Consider the following 20,633-nt stretch of genomic DNA (forward strand, 5'->3'; position numbering starts at 1 on the left):
TCCCGCGCTGCGTTACAGATGGGAGCGCGGCTGCGATCTTCTGAGGGTCACGCGCTGAGTTACAGATGGGAGCGTGGCTGCGATCTTCTGAGGGTCACGCGCTGCGTTACAGATGGGAGCGCGGCTGTGATCCTCTGAGGGTTTCGTGCTGTGTTACAGATGGGAGCGCGGCTGCGATCTTCTGAGGGTCTCGCGCTGTGTTACAGATGGGAGCGCGGCTCGATCTTCTGAGGGTCCCGCGCTGTGTTACAGATGGGAGCGCGGCTGCGATCTTCTGAGGGTCCCGCACTGTTACAGATGGGAGCGCGGCTGCGATCTTCTGAGGGTCCCGCGCTGCGTTACAGATGGGAGCGCGGCTGCGATCTTCTGAGGGTCCCGCGCTGCGTTACAGATGGGAGCGCGGCTGCGATCTTCTGAGGGTCCCGCGCTGTGTTACAGATGGGAGCGCGGCTGCGATCTTCTGAGGGTTCCGCGCTGTGTTACAGATGGGAGCGCGGCTGCGATCTTCTGAGGGTCACGCGCTGTGTTACAGATGGGAGCGCGGCTGCGATCTTCTGAGGGTCCCGCGCTGTGTTACAGATGGAAGCGTGGCTGCGATCTTCTGAGGGTCCCGCGCTGTGTTACAGATGGGAGCGCGGCTGCGATCTTCTGAGGGTCCCGCGCTGTGTTACAGATGGGAGCATGGCTGCGATCTTCTGAGGGTCCCGCGCTGCGTTACAGATGGGAGCGCGGCTGCGATCCTCTGAGGGTCCCGCGCTGTGTTACAGATGGGAGCGCGGCTGCGATCTTCTGAGGGTCCCGCGCTGCGTTACAGATGGGAGCGCGGCTGCGATCCTCTGAGGGTCCCGCGCTGTGTTACAGATGGGAGCGCGGCTGCGATCTTCTGAGGGTCACGCGCTGCGTTACAGATGGGAGCGCGGCTGCGATCTTCTGAGGGTCACGCGCTGCGTTACAGATGGGAGCGCGGCTGCGATCTTCTGAGGGTCCCGCGCTGTGTTACAGATGGGAGCGCGGCTGCGATCTTCTGAGGGTCCCGCGCTGCGTTACAGATGGGAGCGCGGCTGCGATCCTCTGAGGGTCCCGCGCTGTGTTACAGATGGGAGCGCGGCTGCGATCTTCTAAGGGTCCCGCGCTGTGTTACAGATGGGAGCGCGGCTGCGATCCTCTGAGGGTCCCGCGCTGCGTTACAGATGGGAGCGCGGCTGCGATCTTCTGAGGGTCCCGCGCTGCATTACAGATGGGAGCGTGGCTGCGATCTTCTGAGGGTCCCGCGCTGCGTTACAGATGGGAGCGCGGCTGCGATCTTCTGAGGGTCCCGCGCTGCGTTACAGATGGGAGCGCGGCTGCGATCTTCTGAGGGTCCCGCGCTGCGTTACAGATGGGAGCGCGGCTGCGATCTTCTGAGGGTCACGCGCTGTGTTACAGATGGGAGCGCGGCTGCGATCTTCTGAGGGTCACACGCTGTGTTACAGATGGGAGCGCGGCTGGATCTTCTGAGGGTCACGCGCTGTGTTACAGATGGGAGCGCGGCTGCGATCTTCTGAGGGTCACGCGCTGTGTTACAGATGGGAGCGCGGCTGCGATCTTCTGAGGGTCACACGCTGTGTTACAGATGGGAGCGCGGCTGGATCTTCTGAGGGTCACGCGCTGTGTTACAGATGGGAGCGCGGCTGCGATCTTCTGAGGGTCACGCGCTGTGTTACAGATGGGAGCGCGGCTGCGATCTTCTGAGGGACCCGCGCTGTGTTACAGATGGGAGCGCGGCCGTTATCTTCTGAGGGTCCCGTGCTGTGTTACAGATGGGAGCGCGGCTGCGATCCTCTGAGTGTCACGCGCTGCGTTACAGATGGGAGCGCGGCTGCGATCCTCTGAGGGTCCCGCGCTGCGTTACAGATGGGAGCGCGGCTGCGATCTTCTGAGGGTCCCGCGTTGTGTTACAGATGGGATCACGGCTGCGATCTTCTGAGGGTCCCGCGCTGTGTTACAGATGGGAGCGCGGCTGCGATCTTCTGAGGGTCCCGCGCTGTGTTACAGATGGGAGCGCGGCTGCGATCTTCTGAGGGACCCGCGCTGTGTTACAGATGGGAGCGCGGCCGTTATCTTCTGAGGGTCCCGTGCTGTGTTACAGATGGGAGCGCAGCTGCGATCCTCTGAGTGTCACGCGCTGCGTTACAGATGGGAGCGCGGCTGCGATCCTCTGAGGGTCCCGCGCTGCGTTACAGATGGGAGCGCGGCTGCGATCTTCTGAGGGTCCCGCGTTGTGTTACAGATGGGATCACGGCTGCGATCTTCTGAGGGTCCCGCGCTGTGTTACAGATGGGAGCGCGGCTGCGATCTTCTGAGGGTCCCGCGCTGTGTTACAGATGGGAGCGCGGCTGCGATCTTCTGAGGGACCCGCGCTGTGTTACAGATGGGAGCGCGGCTGCGATCTTCTGAGGGTCCCGCGCTGCGTTACAGATGGGAGCGCGGCTGCGATCTTCTGAGGGTCCCGCGCTGCGTTACAGATGGGAGCACGGCTGCGATCTTCTGAGGGTCCTGCGCTGCGTTACAGATGGGAGCACGGCTGCGATCTTCTGAGGGTCCCGCGCTGCGTTACAGATGGGAGCGCGGCTGCGATCTTCTGAGGGTCCCGCGCTGCGTTACAGATGGGAGTGCGGCTGCGATCCTCTGAGGGTCCCGCGCTGTGTTACAGATGGGAGTGCGGCTGTTATCTTCTGAGGGTCACGCGCTGCGTTACAGATGGGAGCGCGGCTGCGATCTTCTGAGGGTCCCGCGCTGTGTTACAGATGGGAGTGCGGCTGTTATCTTCTGAGGGTCACGCGCTGCGTTACAGATGGGAGCGCGGCTGCAATCCTCTGAGGGTCCCGCGCTGCGTTACAGATGGGAGCGCGGCTGCGATCTTCTGAGGGTCCCGCGCTGTGTTACAGATGGGAGCGCGGCTGCGATCCTCTGAGGGTCCCGCGCTGCGTTACAGATGGGAGTGTGCGGCTGTTATCTTCTGAGGGTCCCGCGCTGCGTTACAGATGGGAGCGCGGCTGCGATCTTCTGAGGGTCCCGCGCTGTGTTACAGATGGGAGTGCGGCTGTTATCTTCTGAGGGTCACGCGCTGTGTTACAGATGGGAGCGCGGCTGCGATCCTCTGAGGGTCCCGCGCTGCGTTACAGATGGGAGTGTGCGGCTGTTATCTTCTGAGGGTCCCGCGCTGCGTTACAGATGGGAGCGCGGCTGCGATCTTCTGAGGGTCCCGCGCTGTGTTACAGATGGGAGTGCGGCTGTTATCTTCTGAGGGTCCCGCGCTGTGTTACAGATGGGAGCGTGGCTGCGATCTTCTGAGGGTCCCGCGCTGCGTTACAGATGGGAGCACGGCTGCGATCTTCTGAGGGTCCCGCGCTGTGTATACAGATGGGAGCGTGGCTGCGATCTTCTGAGGGTCCCGCGCTGTGTTACAGATGGGAGCACGGCTGCGATCTTCTGAGGGTCCCGCGCTGTGTTACAGATGGGAGCGTGGCTGCGATCTTCTGAGGGTCCCGCGCTGTGTTACAGATGGGAGCGCGGCTGCGATCCTCTGAGGGTCCCGCGCTGTGTTACAGATGGGAGCGCGGCTGCGATCTTCTGAGGGTCCCGCGCTGTGTTACAGATGGGAGCGTGGCTGCGATCTTCTGAGGGTCCCGCGCTGCGTTACAGATGGGAGCGCGGCTGCGATCTTCTGAGGGTCCCGCGCTGCGTTACAGATGGGAGCGCGGCTGCGATCCTCTGAGGGTCCCGCGCTGCGTTACAGATGGGAGCGCGGCTGCGATCTTCTGAGGGTCCCGGGCTGTGTTACAGATGGGAGCGCGGCTGTTATCTTCTGAGGGTCCCACGCTGTGTTACAGATGGGAGCGCGGCTGCGATCTTCTGAGGGTCCCGCGCTGTGTTACAGATGGGAGCGCGGCTGCGATCCTCTGAGGGTCCCGCGCTGTGTTACAGATGGGAGCGCGGCTGTTATCTTCTGAGGGTCCCACGCTGTGTTACAGATGGGAGCGCGGCTGCGATCCTCTGAGGGTCCCGCACTGTGTTACAGATGGGAGCACGGCTGCGATCCTCTGAGGGTCCCGCGCTGTGTTACAGATGGGAGCGCGGCTGTTATCTTCTGAGGGTCCCGCGCTGCGTTACTGATGGGAGCGCGGCTGCGATCCTCTGAGGGTCTCGCGCTGTGTTACAGATGGGAGCGCGGCTGCGATCTTCTGAGGGACCCGCGCTGTGTCACAGATGGGAGCGCGGCTGCGATCCTCTGAGGGTCCCGCGCTGCGTTACAGATGGGAGCGCGGCTGCGATCCTCTGAGGGTCCCGCGCTGGATCTGGGGTCAGGAGGAGGACAGGGAAGCCTCTAGAATGGAGGAGTATCAAACTTTTCCAAAATGACAGGTTCACTTCAAAGATGAGATAGCCTAAAAATAATGTAGACATTTGCTTAGAGCCTCCCTATTCCTATAAGGAAGAACCGATGACTCCACCCCCAGCAGATATAGCCATCCCTGTCCTGACAGCTACGCCCCTCCCCTTCCAGAGACCCCGCCCTACAAGCATAGCTGTACAACCACTCCATATCCCTCTCCCTCCCCGGGAGCCTCTCACCTCCTCCGGTCGCAGCGTCACAGCGCCACCAGCAGCCCCGGAGGCCGCACAGCACGGGAGGCTTCCCGCCCTTCACAGCGTGGCGTGGTGACGTTCTGCCCGGGCGTAGCGGGGCGGAGTCACAGTTATATAGGCCCCGCCCTGGCGCTGTGAGGGGCGGTGTTCGGCAGCCATGTGGCGAGGACGGAGCGGGGTGACGCCTCTGCTGCGAGGGGAGCCCAGCGACCTGCAGAACAACAATGTAATGACGTCACATGCCGGCCCGGGGGGGATACAGCTGTGCGGGGCGGGGGGGCAGCCAGGCTAGGCTTGAGGCCTAAACGTTATTACTGTTCTTCTAACGGCATCTGCTGCCTCAATAAGTGTGGGGTAATGGTTGGGTCATGTGACCTGAGGCAACACAGGGGGAGCAGGTAATGGGGGTCATGTGACCTGAGGCAGCACAGGGGGAGCAGGTAATGGGGGTCATGTGACCTGAGGCAGCACAGGGGGAGCAGGTAATGGGGGTCATGTGACCTGAGGCAGCACAGGGGGAGCAGGTAATGGGGGTCATGTGACCTGAGGCAGCACAGGGGGAGCAGGTAATGGGGTCATGTGACCTGAGGCAGCACAGGGGGAGCAGGTAATGGGGGTCATGTGACATGAGGCAGCACAGGGGGAGCAGGTTCTGGGGTAATGTGGTCAGGTAACCTGAGGCAGCACAGGGGGAGCAGGTAATGGGGTCATGTGACCTGAGGCAGCACAGGGGGAGCAGGTAATGGGGTCATGTGACCTGAGGCAGCACAGGGGGAGCAGGTAATGGGGTCATGTGACCTGAGGCAGCACAAGGGGAGCAGGTAATGGGGGTCATGTGACCTGAGGCAGCACAAGGGGAGCAGGTAATGGGGGTCATGTGACCTGAGGCAGCACAGGGGGAGCAGGTAATGGGGGTTATGTGACATGAGGCAGCACAGGGGGAGCAGGTTGTGGGGTAATGTGGTCATGTAACCTGAGGCAGCAGGTTCTGTGTATTATGCTTATGGCTTGCTTATACTTGTGGTTTTCATGCAAACTTATTGCAAATTGTATGCGTCTTGGAACTAGGCCACAAATGCCAGTCTGCATGACTTGGATGTTTACATGCTAATTATTCTATCCTTAATGCATGTTTTGCTGCAGATTAGAACATTAGATGTGATTGGTGCAGTTCCTATCTGCACATGCGCTGCTCCCAAATCATCAGCATGGCTAAAATTACCACCTCAACAGTTTGCTTTTCACACACACCTCTCTGAATGAAATGCATTGAGCTGCAGCTTGAGAAACTGAAAATAATTGAGGAAAATCATATGTGGGAAAAGCAAATGCAGAGAGCCGCAAACCTCTTGTAACTCACAAAATGGCGGACTCAAGTACGCTCCCGGCTTCAGAGCCCCGGGTTGGTGGAATATTTTAAAGCTACGTACACAGGCTGGCTTAAACCCAGCTGAGGGGGATGAGCTCGTATGTTGTGGCGGGGAACCCCATCTCGTACATCGGCTAAAGATCCAGTATGCCAGATCTTTAGTGATCCAGTATGCCAGATCTTTAGTGATCCAGTATGCCAGATCTTTAGTGATCCAGTATGCCAGATCTTTAGTGATCCAGTATGCCAGATCTTTAGTGATCCAGTATGCCAGATCTTTAGTGATCCAGTATGCCAGATCTTTAGTGATCCAGTATGCCAGATCTTTAGTGATCCAGTATGCCAGATCTTTAGTGATCCAGTATGCCAGATCTTTAGTGATCCAGTATGCCAGAGCGTTAGTGATCCAGTATGCCAGAGCGTTAGTGATCCAGTATGCCAGAGCGTTAGTGATCCAGTATGCCAGAGCGTTAGTGATCCAGTATGCCAGAGCGTTAGTGATCCAGTATGCCAGAGCGTTAGTGATCCAGTATGCCAGAGCGTTAGTGATCCAGTATGCCAGAGCGTTAGTGATCCAGTATGCCAGAGCGTTAGTGATCCAGTATGCCAGAGCGTTAGTGATCCAGTATGCCAGAGCGTTAGTGATCCAGTATGCCAGAGCGTTAGTGATCCCGAGTGCATTGTTCCCCCCCCCCCACTCACTAAGAGGTGATCAAAGAGATGCAATACTTCTGAGTTTACGCAAATATATGCAGTTTGATCATGGACCAATACGTTTAAAGGACAACTGGGATGTGGAGGCTGCCATATTTATTTCCAAACTATACCAGTTCTCTGGCTATCCGGCTTTTCCTCTGCCTCTAATACTTTCAGCCATAGCCCCTGAACAAGCATGCAGCATATCAGGTGTTTCTGACATTGGGCTCTATTCACAAAACCATGTGCGGTAACTTTTTTTATTTTTGGGTGAAACATTACCTCCAGTGATAATTCACTAAAAATAGTGAAAATAGTGAGTATTCACAAAAAATGTACCAAGTGTGATAAATGTTTGATAAAAGTGCGGTTAAACAGGTGATAAAACGGGTAATAAAACTGTCAGTAATATGTGCGGGAATAAAAGCTGTTTTGACCACTGTAGTGCAGCCCATATACTTGCCACCCATTACACAGAGACAGCCCAGGAAAGCCTGTCACATTTACAGTGGGACCTCAACTCTTGCGTAGGACAGATGGTAAACATAGAAATGCACCCTGTATGTATATAGAGAGCTGTCTAATTCCTCCTCATCTGTGACTAATCACTACTGTAATTTGATCTCTCAGCTGTGCCAGCTGGCTGCCTCAGCAGAGCAGCTAATGTGTAAACACAGGATGTTCACCCTATGTCTGCTTCCATGAAAGCAGGAAGTACATACACTGGGTTTTTTTTGTTAGATTTGTATCAGCTGTAACAAAGAAATGTTTTTCTTTAAAGGTAATTATGCTGCTGCTTATCTTTTAGAGCAGAGATGAATTTCCTCCTCGGCATCTATAAAATCATCTAAAAGACTGTACAAGGTCTGAAAAAGCGCCTTGAGATTAGACACTCGGTTTCTCTGCCTTCTATGTAAAACTGACATAAACTCGAGCAAAGAAAGCTCAGAAGGCTCCATCCTAAAGGCCAAAAGCAGAGAAGTGATCATTATCACCAACCATTTGTAGGTGATAAAAAAATCCTTAATTAACACCAACTTTTCAATTGAGAATCTCAAATTGGAGATACATTTTGAGGTAATTACCACACTTTTACCGCATGAGGTAAAAAAATTGTGAATTTCAAAATGGAGATATTTTGGTCTGTTTATCACTACCTAATTTAACTCATGCGGTAACTCATTGAGAATAGAGCCCATTGTCAGATCTGACAAGACTAGCTGCCTGCTTGTTTCTGGTGTGATTCAGACACTGATGTAGCCAAATAGATTGGCAGGGCTGCCAGGCCTTGTTTAAAAGGAAATAAACATGGCAGCCCCCATAGTCTTCACTTGAGTTGTCCTTTAAACTCAGGTTTAAATTGATTGGTCCATTTTGAAGCTGCATATATTTGCATATAAATTTGCATCAACTCAGATGTGTTTGCATATAATTGATCATCCCTACTCGCCACCCCTGCCAGAAATCTGTCATGGGCCATCCTTCCTCCATAGCAACACATGTCTCAGTGACTTCTCTTTACAGGAGTCTGCCTCAAACTGTCACCGAGTCCTGATTCCACCAGGCAACAGCGTGCGTACGTAGATGGACCATACCCTCCCACTAGCAGGATACCATATGACTAGACTGTTACAAATTATGCCAGTTACATTAAAGTGAACCAGAGACGAAGCACCCTCATGTATTTTACCATATAGAATAGTGGGAACATTAGAGAAAACACCTACCCTGCTCTTTCATTCTTCACTGCTCAGCATGCTTGTTATCAGCTCTGATAAAATCCCCCACTGAGCATTCAGTCTGGCTTTGCTCAGGAATAATTATAGTAAAGTCATTATAGAGCCACAAGGAGGCAGGTTTGGGCTTGAAAAGACATCAGAGAAGACAGACTCTGCTATGATTCCTGAGCAAAGCCAGACTGAATGCTCAGTCGGGGATTTTATCAGAGCTGATAACAAGCAGGCTGAGCAGTGAAGGATGAAACAGAGAGCAGGGTAGGTGTTTTCTCTAATGTTCCCACTGATATATATGGTAACCTACATGAGGGTGCTTCGTCTCTGGTTCCCTTTAGTCTGAAGCGAGTTTTAAAATAAAAAAAATACTCACCTAAGGAGAGGGAAGGCTCTGGGTCCTATAGAGCCCTCCCGTTCTCCTGCTGGTGTCTGCGTTCCCCCGCAGGCTCCCTGTTAGCAGTCCACGACCAATTGGTTTTGGACTGCTCTCTTCTGGGTTGGGGAGATTTTGTCAGTCTACAAAAGCACTGGGACTTCTGAAGGCTGGTCGCTCCGTACTGCCCAAGCATGAGCCCCCTCTCTCGTGCCCTTGCGCATGTGCAGTACAGAGCCGCCAGTCTTTGGAAGCCTGAGCGCTTCAGATTGCCAAAGTCTCCCGTGACGGGAGATTCAAATGGAGGAACGAGGAGACCGGGAAGGCACTAGGACCCAGAGCCTTCCCTCTCCTTGGGGATCTGTTTGTGTTAAAATACGCTTCAGATTCACTTTAAATAGAACCTGAACTGAAAATAAAGTAAAAATAACCATACACAGGTAATTACCTCCTGTATAGACCACTCATCAATCTTTCTCCTCTCCTGCGTCCCATTTGTCCACTGTGATCAACGGAATTCTCCGTCCTCCTCCATTTTAAAAATGGCCATTACCCCGGCTTCCTGGTCAGCACACTATGAAACTGTAATATCACCCACTTGAGCCATAGGTAAACATGGACATTACCTTGCACATTCAGTTGTAACTGACAGCTGCTGATATATAACTGACAGCAACTGGTATATTTAAGTTCTGACAAAATATTGTTAGAACTGGAAGGGATCACTGTAAGAAGAAAATGAGAGAGAACAAACAGTGAGGTAAGTACATAATACTCATTTGCAGCTACGTCAGGTGTTTATTTTTAAATTTTACTCGCTTCAAGGGAGCGATTGCTTCTCTCACCAGTTATGTGAAAGTAGTGCAGGTTGCATCTTTTGTTTCTTTCTTTTTGTTATATGTTAAATAGAAAACCTGCTGCGCTTTTTTTTTTTTCACACCATGCATCTGTTTCCCATGTAAATGTCAATTACACTAGATGCATGTAAAAATTCTAATAAAATAGCATGAATAATTGCATGTGGAAAAAACACATGCACAATTTAATTGCGAGGAAACTGCTTAAAGGGACACTTAAGTCAAACAAAAAAAAAGTTTTACTCACCTAGGGCTTCCAATAGCCCCCTGCAGCTGTCCGGTGCCCTCGCCGTCTCCCTCCGATCCTCCTGGCCCCGCCGGCAGCCACTTCCTGTTTCGGTGACAGGAGCTGACAGGCTGGGGACGCGAGTGATTCTTCGCGTTCCCAAACACATTAGCGCCCTCTATGCTGTTATATGGTATATGATATATGCTATAGCAGCATAGATGGTGCTATTGTTGGCAGAAAAGTTTAGGGAGTTGGTTCTAGGACCTTTGACATATCTGGGTCTACTACTAAACCAGTGCTGGCTACACAACTTATAAATGCTTGTTTATTTTAAACTTTTTAATGTTGCATTTATTTTTATGCATAGGCGCACGAGTATAATAATTTGTTTTTGGTGTATAGTGACGGATACTGTATTTACTTGGTGCTGCCAATCCTGACTATAGCTATAAGAGCTACAGTCCTCAACCCCACTACTTAGTGCGCTGCCACACTAAGCTGTGCTGCTTGAGCAGTGTAGCTTAGCGAATCAACCTCTACTGATTTGTCTGTGAGCCCCATGCAGCCATCAAAAGAGCCACATCTGACTCCCGAGCCATAGCTTCCCTATCCCTAGCGTAGGCGATAACTTTTCATCTTTGTTTAAAATAATGTACCAGCACTTGAGTATCAAAGTAGGTGAAAAAGTATTGTTAGTTTGAGTATTTTTTTGCTTGCTGGTGTCTTAAAGGGAACCTTAACTGAGAGTGATATGGATGTTTCCTGTAAACAATACCGGTTGCATGCAGTCCTGCTGATCTCTTTGGCTGCAGTAGTGGCTGAATCACACACCTGAAACAAGCATGAAGCTAATCCAGTCTGACTTCAGTCAGAGCACCTGATCTGCATGCTTGTTGAGGGGCTGTGGCTGAAAGTATTAGACACACAGGATCAGCAGGAGAGTCAGGCAACTGGTATTTTAAAAGGAATAATCCATATCCTTCTCAGTTTAGGTCCCCTTTAAAGAGAGCCCCCATAGCCCGCGAGATCCCCCGACTTCTTCTACGGCTCTTCCTTGGTCCTGCAGGCTGCTCTGGTGACTTCGGCTGAAGCTGGGCGTGCGCACCAGTCATGTCGTCATGCCGGCCGCCCTAAGCATCCTGCGCATGCCCGGTTCAGTCTTTAGAAAACTACGCATGTGGTGACTGGTGGGATGTGACGGATGCGCAACTTCAGCCGAAGTTTCTGGATTACCAGGGCCGCCAGCGGGACCGAGGAACAGCCGTAGAGGATGCTGGCGGACCTCACGGGCTACAGGAGGCTGGAGGAATCCCCAGGTAAGTCCAGATTTCTGTTTTTTTCTTTTTACTGCTCTGGGTCCCTTTAAAAGGCAATTTAATGTGTGAAAAATATCAGTTAGGAGAATAAATGAATTGCATACGGCCCTTGTGTTAAACAGTGTGAAAGAAGTCTTGGTATATTGCAGAGGGGCTGCAGTGCTGTCCAGCTAGCCTTCATTAGTAACCCCAGAGAGATGGAAGCTGCGGGTAGAAATCACTGAATAATTCACAGCTGCTGGTAAAGGCCAGCATAGATTCCCCAGCGTGTTGCCTTACATAATACAATGTATGGCTGCCCATTGTTGCGTATGTTGTACCATGTGACTGTAACAGCAACACATGTGCTGTACAACAAAGCAGCCACACTGTTTATGCTACTATCCCCTCTTCTCACATCAGCGATGTTTAAAGAAACACCTGTAACAAAGACTGGAGGCTGCTTACCTCAGGAGAGGGAACCCTCTGCATCCTAATTAGGCTTCCCCCATCCTCTCCTGCAGGCCCAATCCAGCGCTGGCAGCCTCCGAACAGCAGACACCTTGTGCCTGCACAGTACAGCGGATCCAATCTCGCTCAGCTATTTCCTCCTGAACCCAAACCAAAGCCGCAAATGCGCCTGTGCGATTGTTATGAACCTAGAGCCTGTACCACCAACGGGCTTGTCGGCAGATTTTTGGGGGTGCAGGAGAGGATGAGGGAGGCCTCATTAGGGATTCAGAGAGTTCCACCTCCGGACGTAAGTAATCCCAGGGAGCTTTTTTTTTTTTTTTTTGTTACAGGTTTGCTTTAAAGGTAACCTGAACTGAGAAAAATTATTTAAAATAAACACATGACGTAGCTGCAAGTGAATATAACATACTAACCTCGCCCTCAGTTCCTCTCAGAAGCTCAGCGTTTTCTTCTTACAGTGATCCCTTCCAGTTCTGACAATATTTTGTCAGAACTGAAATATACCATTTGCTGTCAATTATATATCAGCAGCTGTCAGTTACAACTGAATGTGCAAGGTAATGTCCATGTTTCCCTATGGCTCATGCGAGTGATTACAGTTTAACAGTGTGCTGACCAGGAAGCTGTTATGGGGTAATGGCCATTTTCAATATGGAAGACAGAATTCCATTGATCACAGTGGACAAACAGGACACAGGAGAGGAGAAAGAGATTGAGTAGACTACACAGGAGGTAAGTATGATCTATGTATGTGTATTTTGACTTTTAATTTTCAGTTCAGGTTCTCTTTAAAGTGAATGGGAACCGCATTTAAAAAAAAAAATGAAGCAAATAAGGAGAGGGAAGGGTCTGGGTCATATAGAGCCTTCTGTCTCCTCTCTCGGTGCCCTCTATCCTGTGCTGGCTCCCCCTCCCCCCCGTTTCAATCCCCCGCCGAAAGGGTATTTGGAAGTCTTCGGGGGCCGTGTCCTCCTGAAGACGTGCAGCTCCATACTGCACAGGCGTGAGCGTGCAAGAGAGCGTGCTTGCGCAGGCGCAGTACAGGGCCGCCCTTCTTCAGGAGCACTCAGGCTCCCTGACGACTTCTGAAGACTCCTTCGGCCGGGTAAAGCAGTATATGACTAATTTAGTCACATACTTCTACCGGGCGAGCCAGCACTGGAACGAAGGGACCAGGAGAGGAGCTGGAAGGCTCTATAGGACCCAGAGCCCTCCCTCTCCTTGGGTATCTGTCTCATTTTTTTTAAATGCGGTTCCCATTCACTTTAAAGGGAAGGTTCAGGGAGGGTGGGTTAAAAATAAAAATCAAATTCCACTTACCTGGGGCTTCCTCCAGCCCGTGGCAGGCAGGAGGTGCCCTCGCCGCCGCTCCAGAGGCTCCCGGTGTATGCGCAGTAGAGCCCGGAGGACGTCCGATGACGTCAGAGCGCCGGCGTGGGACGCAGAAGTTCCGTGCCTTGGAGCGCAGAAGAGCTCGACCTTGTAGCCGGCCTGGCCAGGTCGGGCGCGCCACCGGAGACCACCGGGAGCCTCTGGAGCGGCGGCGAGGGCACCTCCTGCCTGCCACGGGCTGGAGGAAGCCCCAGGTAAGTGGAATTTGATTTTTATTTTTAACCCACCCTCCCTGAACCTTCCCTTTAAGGCTAGGTTTAAAGAGGAACTGTCGCGAAAATCTTTAACACATACAAATAAGAAGTACATTTCTTCCAGAGTAAAATGAGCCATACATCACTTTTCTCCTACGTTGCTGTCACTTACAAAAAGTAGAAATCTGACATTGCTGACAGATTTTGGACTAGCCCATCTTCTCATAGGGGGATTCTCAGGGTTTTCTTTATTTTTAAAAGCACTTAGTGAATGGCAGTTGCTCCGTCCAACTGCCAAAATAGTGTGCAGTGAGCAAGGAGGCTGGCTAGTATCCTTGTGTAAACCTTTTCAGGGAATGTCTTTATAAAGAATAAAAGCCATGCTGAGAATCCCCCGTGAAGAGATGGGACTAACCCAAAACTTGTTGGTAATGTCAGATTCTTACGACGTACTGTAAGTGACAGCAACATAGGAGAAAAGTCATTTATGGCTCATTTTACTCTGGGAGAAATGTACTTCTTATTCGTATGTGTTTTAAATTTTAAGATTTTCGCGACAGTTCCTCTTTAAGGCTAGATAAACTGGGCTACTGGTAGTCTGGAGAAAAGATGCCTTATGCTGGGAATACATGGTAGGTTTTCGCGCTCTATTTCGCGTCAGATCGATTTTCGTGCTAGATTCCGCATCCCAGTCGCCTGTCTCCCTTATCTGTATGCATTGTTCCCTTATCTGTATGCATTGTTCCCTTATCTGTATGCATTGTTCCCTTATCTGTATGCATTGTTCCCTTATCTGTATGCATTGTTCCCTTATCTGTATGCATTGTTCCCTTATCTGTATGCATTGTTCCCTTATCTGTATGCATTGTTCCCTTATCTGTATGCATTGTTCCCTTATCTGTATGCATTGTTCCCTTATCTGTATGCATTGTTCCCTTATTTGTATGCATTGTGACCTTATCTGTATGCATTGTTCCCGAGCGGAATCGATCCGGCAAAACATTGGACAGGTCGGAAATGATCAATTGAGCCATCTTAATGGCTTACAAACGAACAGTGTATTCTCAGCATAAGAGGGGATCTAATTAACATGTATAAATACATCAGAGGGCAATATAATAGCTTGGCGGATGAGCTTTTTGTCCCTAGGCCTTCTCAAAGGACTAGAGGACATGATCTGCGCATGGAGGAAAAACGTTTTAGCCATTTATTTAGGAAAGGGTTCTTTACAGAAAGTGATTAAAATGTAGAATGCATTGCCACAGGAAGTCGTTATGGCAAATTTTAGATCTGCATTAAAAGTGTACCAGAGACGATAAAATTATTTTTTATTATACATACCTGTGGCTTCCTCCAGCCCCATCCGCTTGGATCGCTCCCATGCTGCCGTCCTCAGTCTTCTGTGTCGCCGTTACCGGATTCTGTAACTTCAGTCGCGGCCAGTCTCTCTACGCCCTCTACACATTCAGATAATTTAGGAAAATTCACTCTTTATGATACAAAAAATCTGAACCTGCCCACCAATGACGAAACATCCCAAAATGTTGCCTCTGGCCACGAGGGAAGGGCTAGAAGAGGCAAATAACTGCAGGTTGTATGAGGCTCGGTGTAGATGCACGTCCTGTTTATTTGGATTGGCCCAGTTACAAGCAGCATACAATTTGCATGCAAGCCCAGTGTTCTCCCCAGAATTTTTTTTGCAGCTGATTGGCATGAAAAAGTAGCCGGGTGGTGTGAGGTGGGAATGGGGGGCCGCACAACTCTAACATAGGCGGAGGATGAGGAGGCGAGCTGATGACAGCCGGGTGTTTATCAAAATTTGCCGGGTGGAGCACCCCGCTAAGAGCCCGGGGGAGGACACTGAAGCCAAAATTATCTTCCTAATGACCATCTCTTCTGCCTATCAAGAACTGTGGACCTATTGATGTTAAAAATGCATACAAAATGTATGAAAAATGCATACAAGAATGCAAATCTAAAAACAAACTAATGTAAAGCGCATGCTTTTCTGCAGACGTGTGCTCCTGGCCTCTGGGATTGGCTGCTACAAGGCACACGATTTTCTGCAGACGAGCGTGCTCCTGGCCTCGTATGGGCAAGGCTGAACGTTTTTGGCTCTTGCAGTTTTCACAATCTGCATATAATTTGCATAACTATTTTTGTACAGTGAACTTTACGGTCAGCAATTAGTAACCATTATCCTAAATGTATGCGGTTTTACACTCTACCTATTGCCTTGCAGATCTAGCAAAGTAGGATTGCAGTGTAAAAATGGAAAGTCGTATTGCACAATTTGAATGCCACACAACGTGCAGCATACAGTGCATAGGCATGTGCCTATGTCGCCCCGGTAACGCACTGCATGCAGTACGTTATACCAGCAGGATTAATTCTAACAATTGCAATGCGATCATCTTGTCACGACGCAATTGATATGGTGTGAAAGAAGCATATCTCCTTCCGATAGAGGAATTGATCTTTTTCGAACAGTACTGCACAAAATTGATCTTTCTCAATCAGAAGCAGACTGGACATACTGGAAATGATCGATTTATCAGTCGATGTGATGGGAAAATTGCATGGTGTATTTGCCTTAGAGGCCGGTTTCCACGTCTTGCAGGACGCATGCCGACGCTTGCCGCAGTGCGAGTACGCATACAAATCGCTTATGGATTCTGGTGCTGCAGCATGTCGTCCAGAATCGCAACGCAAGCCATAGAGACGGGCAGCGTTTCCCGATCGCACTCGCCTGCGGGGAAACGCCACAGATTCCTGCTACGTTCGGTCTTAGTGGAAATGGGCCCTAAGCATACATATAAATATCTCTTGGCCTTATTGGATCTATTATTTAATCTGTGTTTCTGATCTCCTAGATTGTTCCCAAGACAGACAAATCTCTGGTTCGGAAAGGTGAGATGTGGAACTTTTTATAAATGTTAGTGTTACAAATAAAGTAAATTGCCTGGAACACACTGTGCACAACTGTCTGTGATCTTCAGCAGATTGTAGTAAATCCGGAGTGTAGAGTTCATGACACAACTGTTAGGGCCTCGCTCACACTAGAAGCGTTCGCCTTTTTTTTTTTTAAGCGCTGGCGATTTTAGAAATCTCCCTAAAAACGATTCTGCAATAATTCCCTATGAGTGTTCACATCTGAGCGGTTCAATTTAGTTTTTTTTTCCCAGAGTAAAATGAGCCCTAAATTACATTTCTCTTATGTTGCTGTCACTTACAGTAGGTAGTAGAAATCTGACGTTTTGGACTAGTCCATCTCTTCATGGGAGATTCTCAGCAAGGTTTTTATTCTTTTAAATCCTTTTTAGGAAATATCTTTATAAACGATGCTGGCCAGCTTCCCTGCTCCGCTACTCAGTTTTTGGCAGTTGGGCAGAGCAACTGCCATTCACTAAGTGCTTTTGAAAAGAAAAGAATCCCCCATGAAGAGATGGACTAGTCCAAAACCTGTCGCTTCTGTCAGATTTCTACTACCTACTGTAAGTGACAGCAACATAGGAGAAGTAATTTATGGCTCATTTTACTCTGGATGAAACGTACTTTTATTTGTATGTGACAACGGTTGCTGGGCAGTTAAGGGGAAGAAATGTACTTCTTATTTGCACATATTTTAAAATGTACAATTTTTTTTTGCCATAGTGCCCCTTTAAACAGCATTTTCTGATCAGCAGTTTAACTGCCAAAATAGTAAGATAACAGCCAGACTCCAAACTCTCTTGCACACTGTTTTGTCAGTTAGGCCTCGTTTCCATCTATGTGCTTTTGTCCGCTTTTCAGCAACATGTATCAATCTGCAACATTGATGTGCTGATAAAAAGCGGATAGAAGCGCACTAAGTGGAAACAAGGCCTTATGCTGGGTACACACGATGAGATTTCCCGTTCGATTCCCGGATCGATTCGATTAAATCAAACATGTTCGATTGGATTTCGATCGATTTTTTTTTCATGATAGGTATGCAAAATCGACGGAAAAAACTATCGAAATCCAATCGAACATGTTTGATTTAATCGGATCGATCCGGGAATCGAACGGGAAATCTCATCGTGTGTACCCAGCATAAGACTTTGCAACTGCTGTTAAAGAGTCTGAAGCGAGAATAGATCTCGCTTCAGACCTCATATATAGCAGGGGCACTTGTGCCCCTGCTAAAACGCCGCCATCCTGCGGCTTAACGGGGGTCCCTTACCCCCCAAACCCCCTCCGTAATGCGGGGGAGCGCTTCCGCATTGGGGCAGGGTTAACCGCCGCAGCCCTGCCCCACGCGCGTCTGTCAGACGCGTATCTCCGCCTCTCTCCGCCTCTCCCCGCCCCTCTCAGTCTTCCTTCACTGAGAGGGGCGGGGGAGAGGCGGCGATGCGCGTCTGATAGACGCGCCTGGAGGCAGGGCTGCAGCCGTTAGCCCTGCCTCCAGGAAGGGCTAATCTACGACCAACCTAGCGACGAACTTTTGCGGGGGGTGGGTTGGGGGTGAAGGGACCCCCGTTTAGCCGCGGGATAGCGGCGTTTTAGCAGGGGCTATATATGAGAGCTGAAGCGAGATTTAGTCTCGCTTCAGTGTCTCTTTAAGGGAATGCTGTTGAAAACAAAGAAAACCCTGAGAATCCCCCATGAGATGGACTGGCTTAAAACCTGTCGGTTCTGGCACATTTTAACAACCTACTTTCCAGGACGTCTCAGGACAGCAACCCTGAGACTTGTCTCCCTCCATTTCCAACTGGACAGGATACTAGTTAAAAGAATTAACATAATTGATTAGGCAGGCAGGCACACTACATAAGGCAGCATTCCCTTACCCTCATCAGTTGTTTTCCTGTCCATCAGGATGCTGGTTGTGTGGGGAGAGCTGGCCAACCATGATAGATTTCAGGAGCCGCGGCATACAAGTGTCCCCTATGTCAGCGCTGGTCAGGCGAGCCAGCGCGGGTGCTTGATGTCTGCATCGGCTTCTTCCCCAATCTGTGTTACACGCAGGAGCGGCTTCCGCTGAAGGACGCGCACAGGAGGACATGTGACTTCCACATTACGTGACCAAGGAGGAAGTAGAATGCTTTCCATGGCTCGGCGTGCATCCAAGCGGACATCTCGCCGCATTTAGCCGCTGATTGAGCTAGTCTGCTCGGTAAGGCGGTGGATTTCTAAGGTAAAGCAAACCTTTTCATTATGTTTGAGCGGAAACCTTCAGGTGACCTATTCAAGGGTTGTGCATCCTGGTCAGTCTTGTGTATGCTGACCATGGAAGCGTCCGCAGGCTCTTGCTCCCATAGTTCTGAGGAGTCAAGCTCCACTCCCTCTCTGGTATGTGTCTTTGGTTATGTCTTTATACCGGCTATTATTTGAGGGTTATCAAGCACCCTCCCCTGGTTCCTCAATTTTAACTTGGGTTTCCATCCTGGAAACACCCAAGAGGAATAGCTGCTGAGTTTATTTTGCCAGATGGATGTCCTCTTGGCAGCACTGCTCATGCATGAAATCCCTGGGCCACAAGCCATGGTCGGGAGACTGCTGGTGGGGGAGTCCATTACAGGAGAACTAGACAGCATAAGAAATGGTACTGTTCTTGACGTTCTCCCCTATGCTGGAAAGATGGATCACAGACAAGAGCTTCCAAGCTTGTTCCAGCAGCAGGGATATTCACTCATATAGTTCACATTAGAGTGTGATTTTCCCCTGTGTGTTTTACCCTCTCTGTTTCCTCTATAATCTAGTAAGCTAATGGAAACTTTCAGGGTAATGATAGTTGCAAGGAGTCATTTGCTTCCCATTTGATTTGGTCAGGCCTGCAGTAAACCTATGCTAGCTGTAGAGACTGACAATCAATGCAGGGATGTGCACTCACATGGTTGATTTGAGAGTGATGTTTCCCTGGTATAAGTTTATACTTTCTCTTGTCCTCTGTGTCCATGCAATCTAGCAGTGGGTGCAAAGCAGGAGGCGAAGGTGAATTGTTGCCATTGCAGCAATAGGCTTCCCCAGGGTTATAATAAGATGATTTGTCAAGCCTGAACTGCAGCAATGGTGATTGACAATCTATGGAAATTTTCAGGAAGTGAATCTCGGGGTAGTTTCAAGGAGTTCCTTGTTTCAAACTTGTTCAGATCTGCATTGCATTTGGTTCAGATCTGCATTGCATTTGGTTCAGATCTGCATTGCATTTGGTTCAGATCTGCATTGCATTTGGTTCAGATCTGCATTGCATTTGGTTCAGATCTGCATTGCATTTGGTTCAGATCTGCATTGCATTTGGTTCAGATCTGCATTGCATTTGGTTCAGATCTGCATTGCATTTGGTTCAGATCTGCATTGCATTTGGTTCAGATCTGCATTGCATTTGGTTCAGATCTGCATTGCATTTGGTTCAGATCTGCATTGCATTTGGTTCAGATCTGCATTGCATTTGGTTCAGATCTGCATTGCATTTGGTTCAGATCTGCATTGCAATTGGTTCAGATCTGCATTACTTTGTTTCAGATCTGCATTACTTTGGTTCAGATCTGTATTGCATTTCTTTCAGATCTGCATTGCATTGTTCTGATCTGCATTACTTTTGTTTCAGATCTGCGTTGCATTTGTTCTGATCTGTATTGCTTTTGTTTCAGATCTGCATTGCATTTGTTCTGATCTGTATTGCTTTTGTTTCAGAGCTGCATTACTTTTGGTTCAGATCTGTATTACTTTTGTTTCAGATCTGCATAGCATTTGTTTCAGATCTGCATAGCATTTGTTTCAGATCTGCATTACTTTTGTTTCAGATCTGCATTGCATTTGTTCTGATCTGCATTGCATTTGTTCAGTTCTGTATTGCATTTGTTTCAGATCTGCATTACTTTGGTTCAGATCTGTATTGCATTTGTTCTGATCTGTATTGCATTTGTTTCAGATCTGCATAGCATTTGTTTCAGATCTGCATAGCATTTGTTTCAGATCTGCATTACTTTGTTTCAGATCTGTATTGCATTTGTTTCAGATCTGTATTGCATTTGTTTCAGATCTGTATTGCATTTGTTTCAGATCTGCATTGCACTTGTTTCAGATCTGCATTACTTTGGTTCAGATCTGTATTGCATTTGGTTCAGTTCTGTATTGCATTTGGTTCAGTTCTGTATTGCATTTGGTTCAGTTCTGTATTGCATTTGGTTCAGATCTGCATTGCATTTGGTTCAGATCTGCATTGCATTTGGTTCAGATCTGCATTGCATTTGGTTCAGATCTGCATTGCATTTGGTTCAGATCTGCATTGCATTTGGTTCAGATCTGCATTGCATTTGGTTCAGATCTGCATTGCATTTGGTTCAGATCCGCATTGCATTTGTTTCAGATCTGCATTGCATTTGTTTCAGATCTGCATTGCATTTGTTTCAGATCTGCATTGTTCTG

The 20,633-nt window shown here is 49.5% G+C and overlaps 2 protein-coding genes across 2 annotated transcripts in view; one reads left to right on the forward strand and one right to left on the reverse strand.

Annotated features, from left to right (window-relative positions):
- Positions 1 to 4,711, reverse strand: part of VSIG10L2 (V-set and immunoglobulin domain containing 10 like 2) — a 110,856-nt gene extending 106,145 nt beyond the window's left edge. The window contains exon 1 of the mRNA XM_068238792.1: positions 4,615 to 4,711. The gene's annotated coding sequence lies outside the window, so the exon portion shown is untranslated. The remainder of the gene's footprint in view (positions 1 to 4,614) is intronic.
- LOC137520638 (ATP-dependent RNA helicase DDX25-like) overlaps positions 4,646 to 20,633 on the forward strand; it is a 57,679-nt gene continuing 41,691 nt past the window's right edge. Inside the window, exons 1-2 of the mRNA XM_068238793.1 lie at positions 4,646 to 4,855; positions 16,115 to 16,151. Coding sequence (XP_068094894.1) covers positions 4,787 to 4,855; positions 16,115 to 16,151 — 106 coding nt within the window. The 5' untranslated portion in view covers positions 4,646 to 4,786. The remainder of the gene's footprint in view (positions 4,856 to 16,114; positions 16,152 to 20,633) is intronic.

This window comes from Hyperolius riggenbachi, chromosome 6 (assembly GCF_040937935.1).
Source record: "Hyperolius riggenbachi isolate aHypRig1 chromosome 6, aHypRig1.pri, whole genome shotgun sequence".
Taxonomy (NCBI): Eukaryota; Metazoa; Chordata; class Amphibia; order Anura; family Hyperoliidae; genus Hyperolius; species Hyperolius riggenbachi.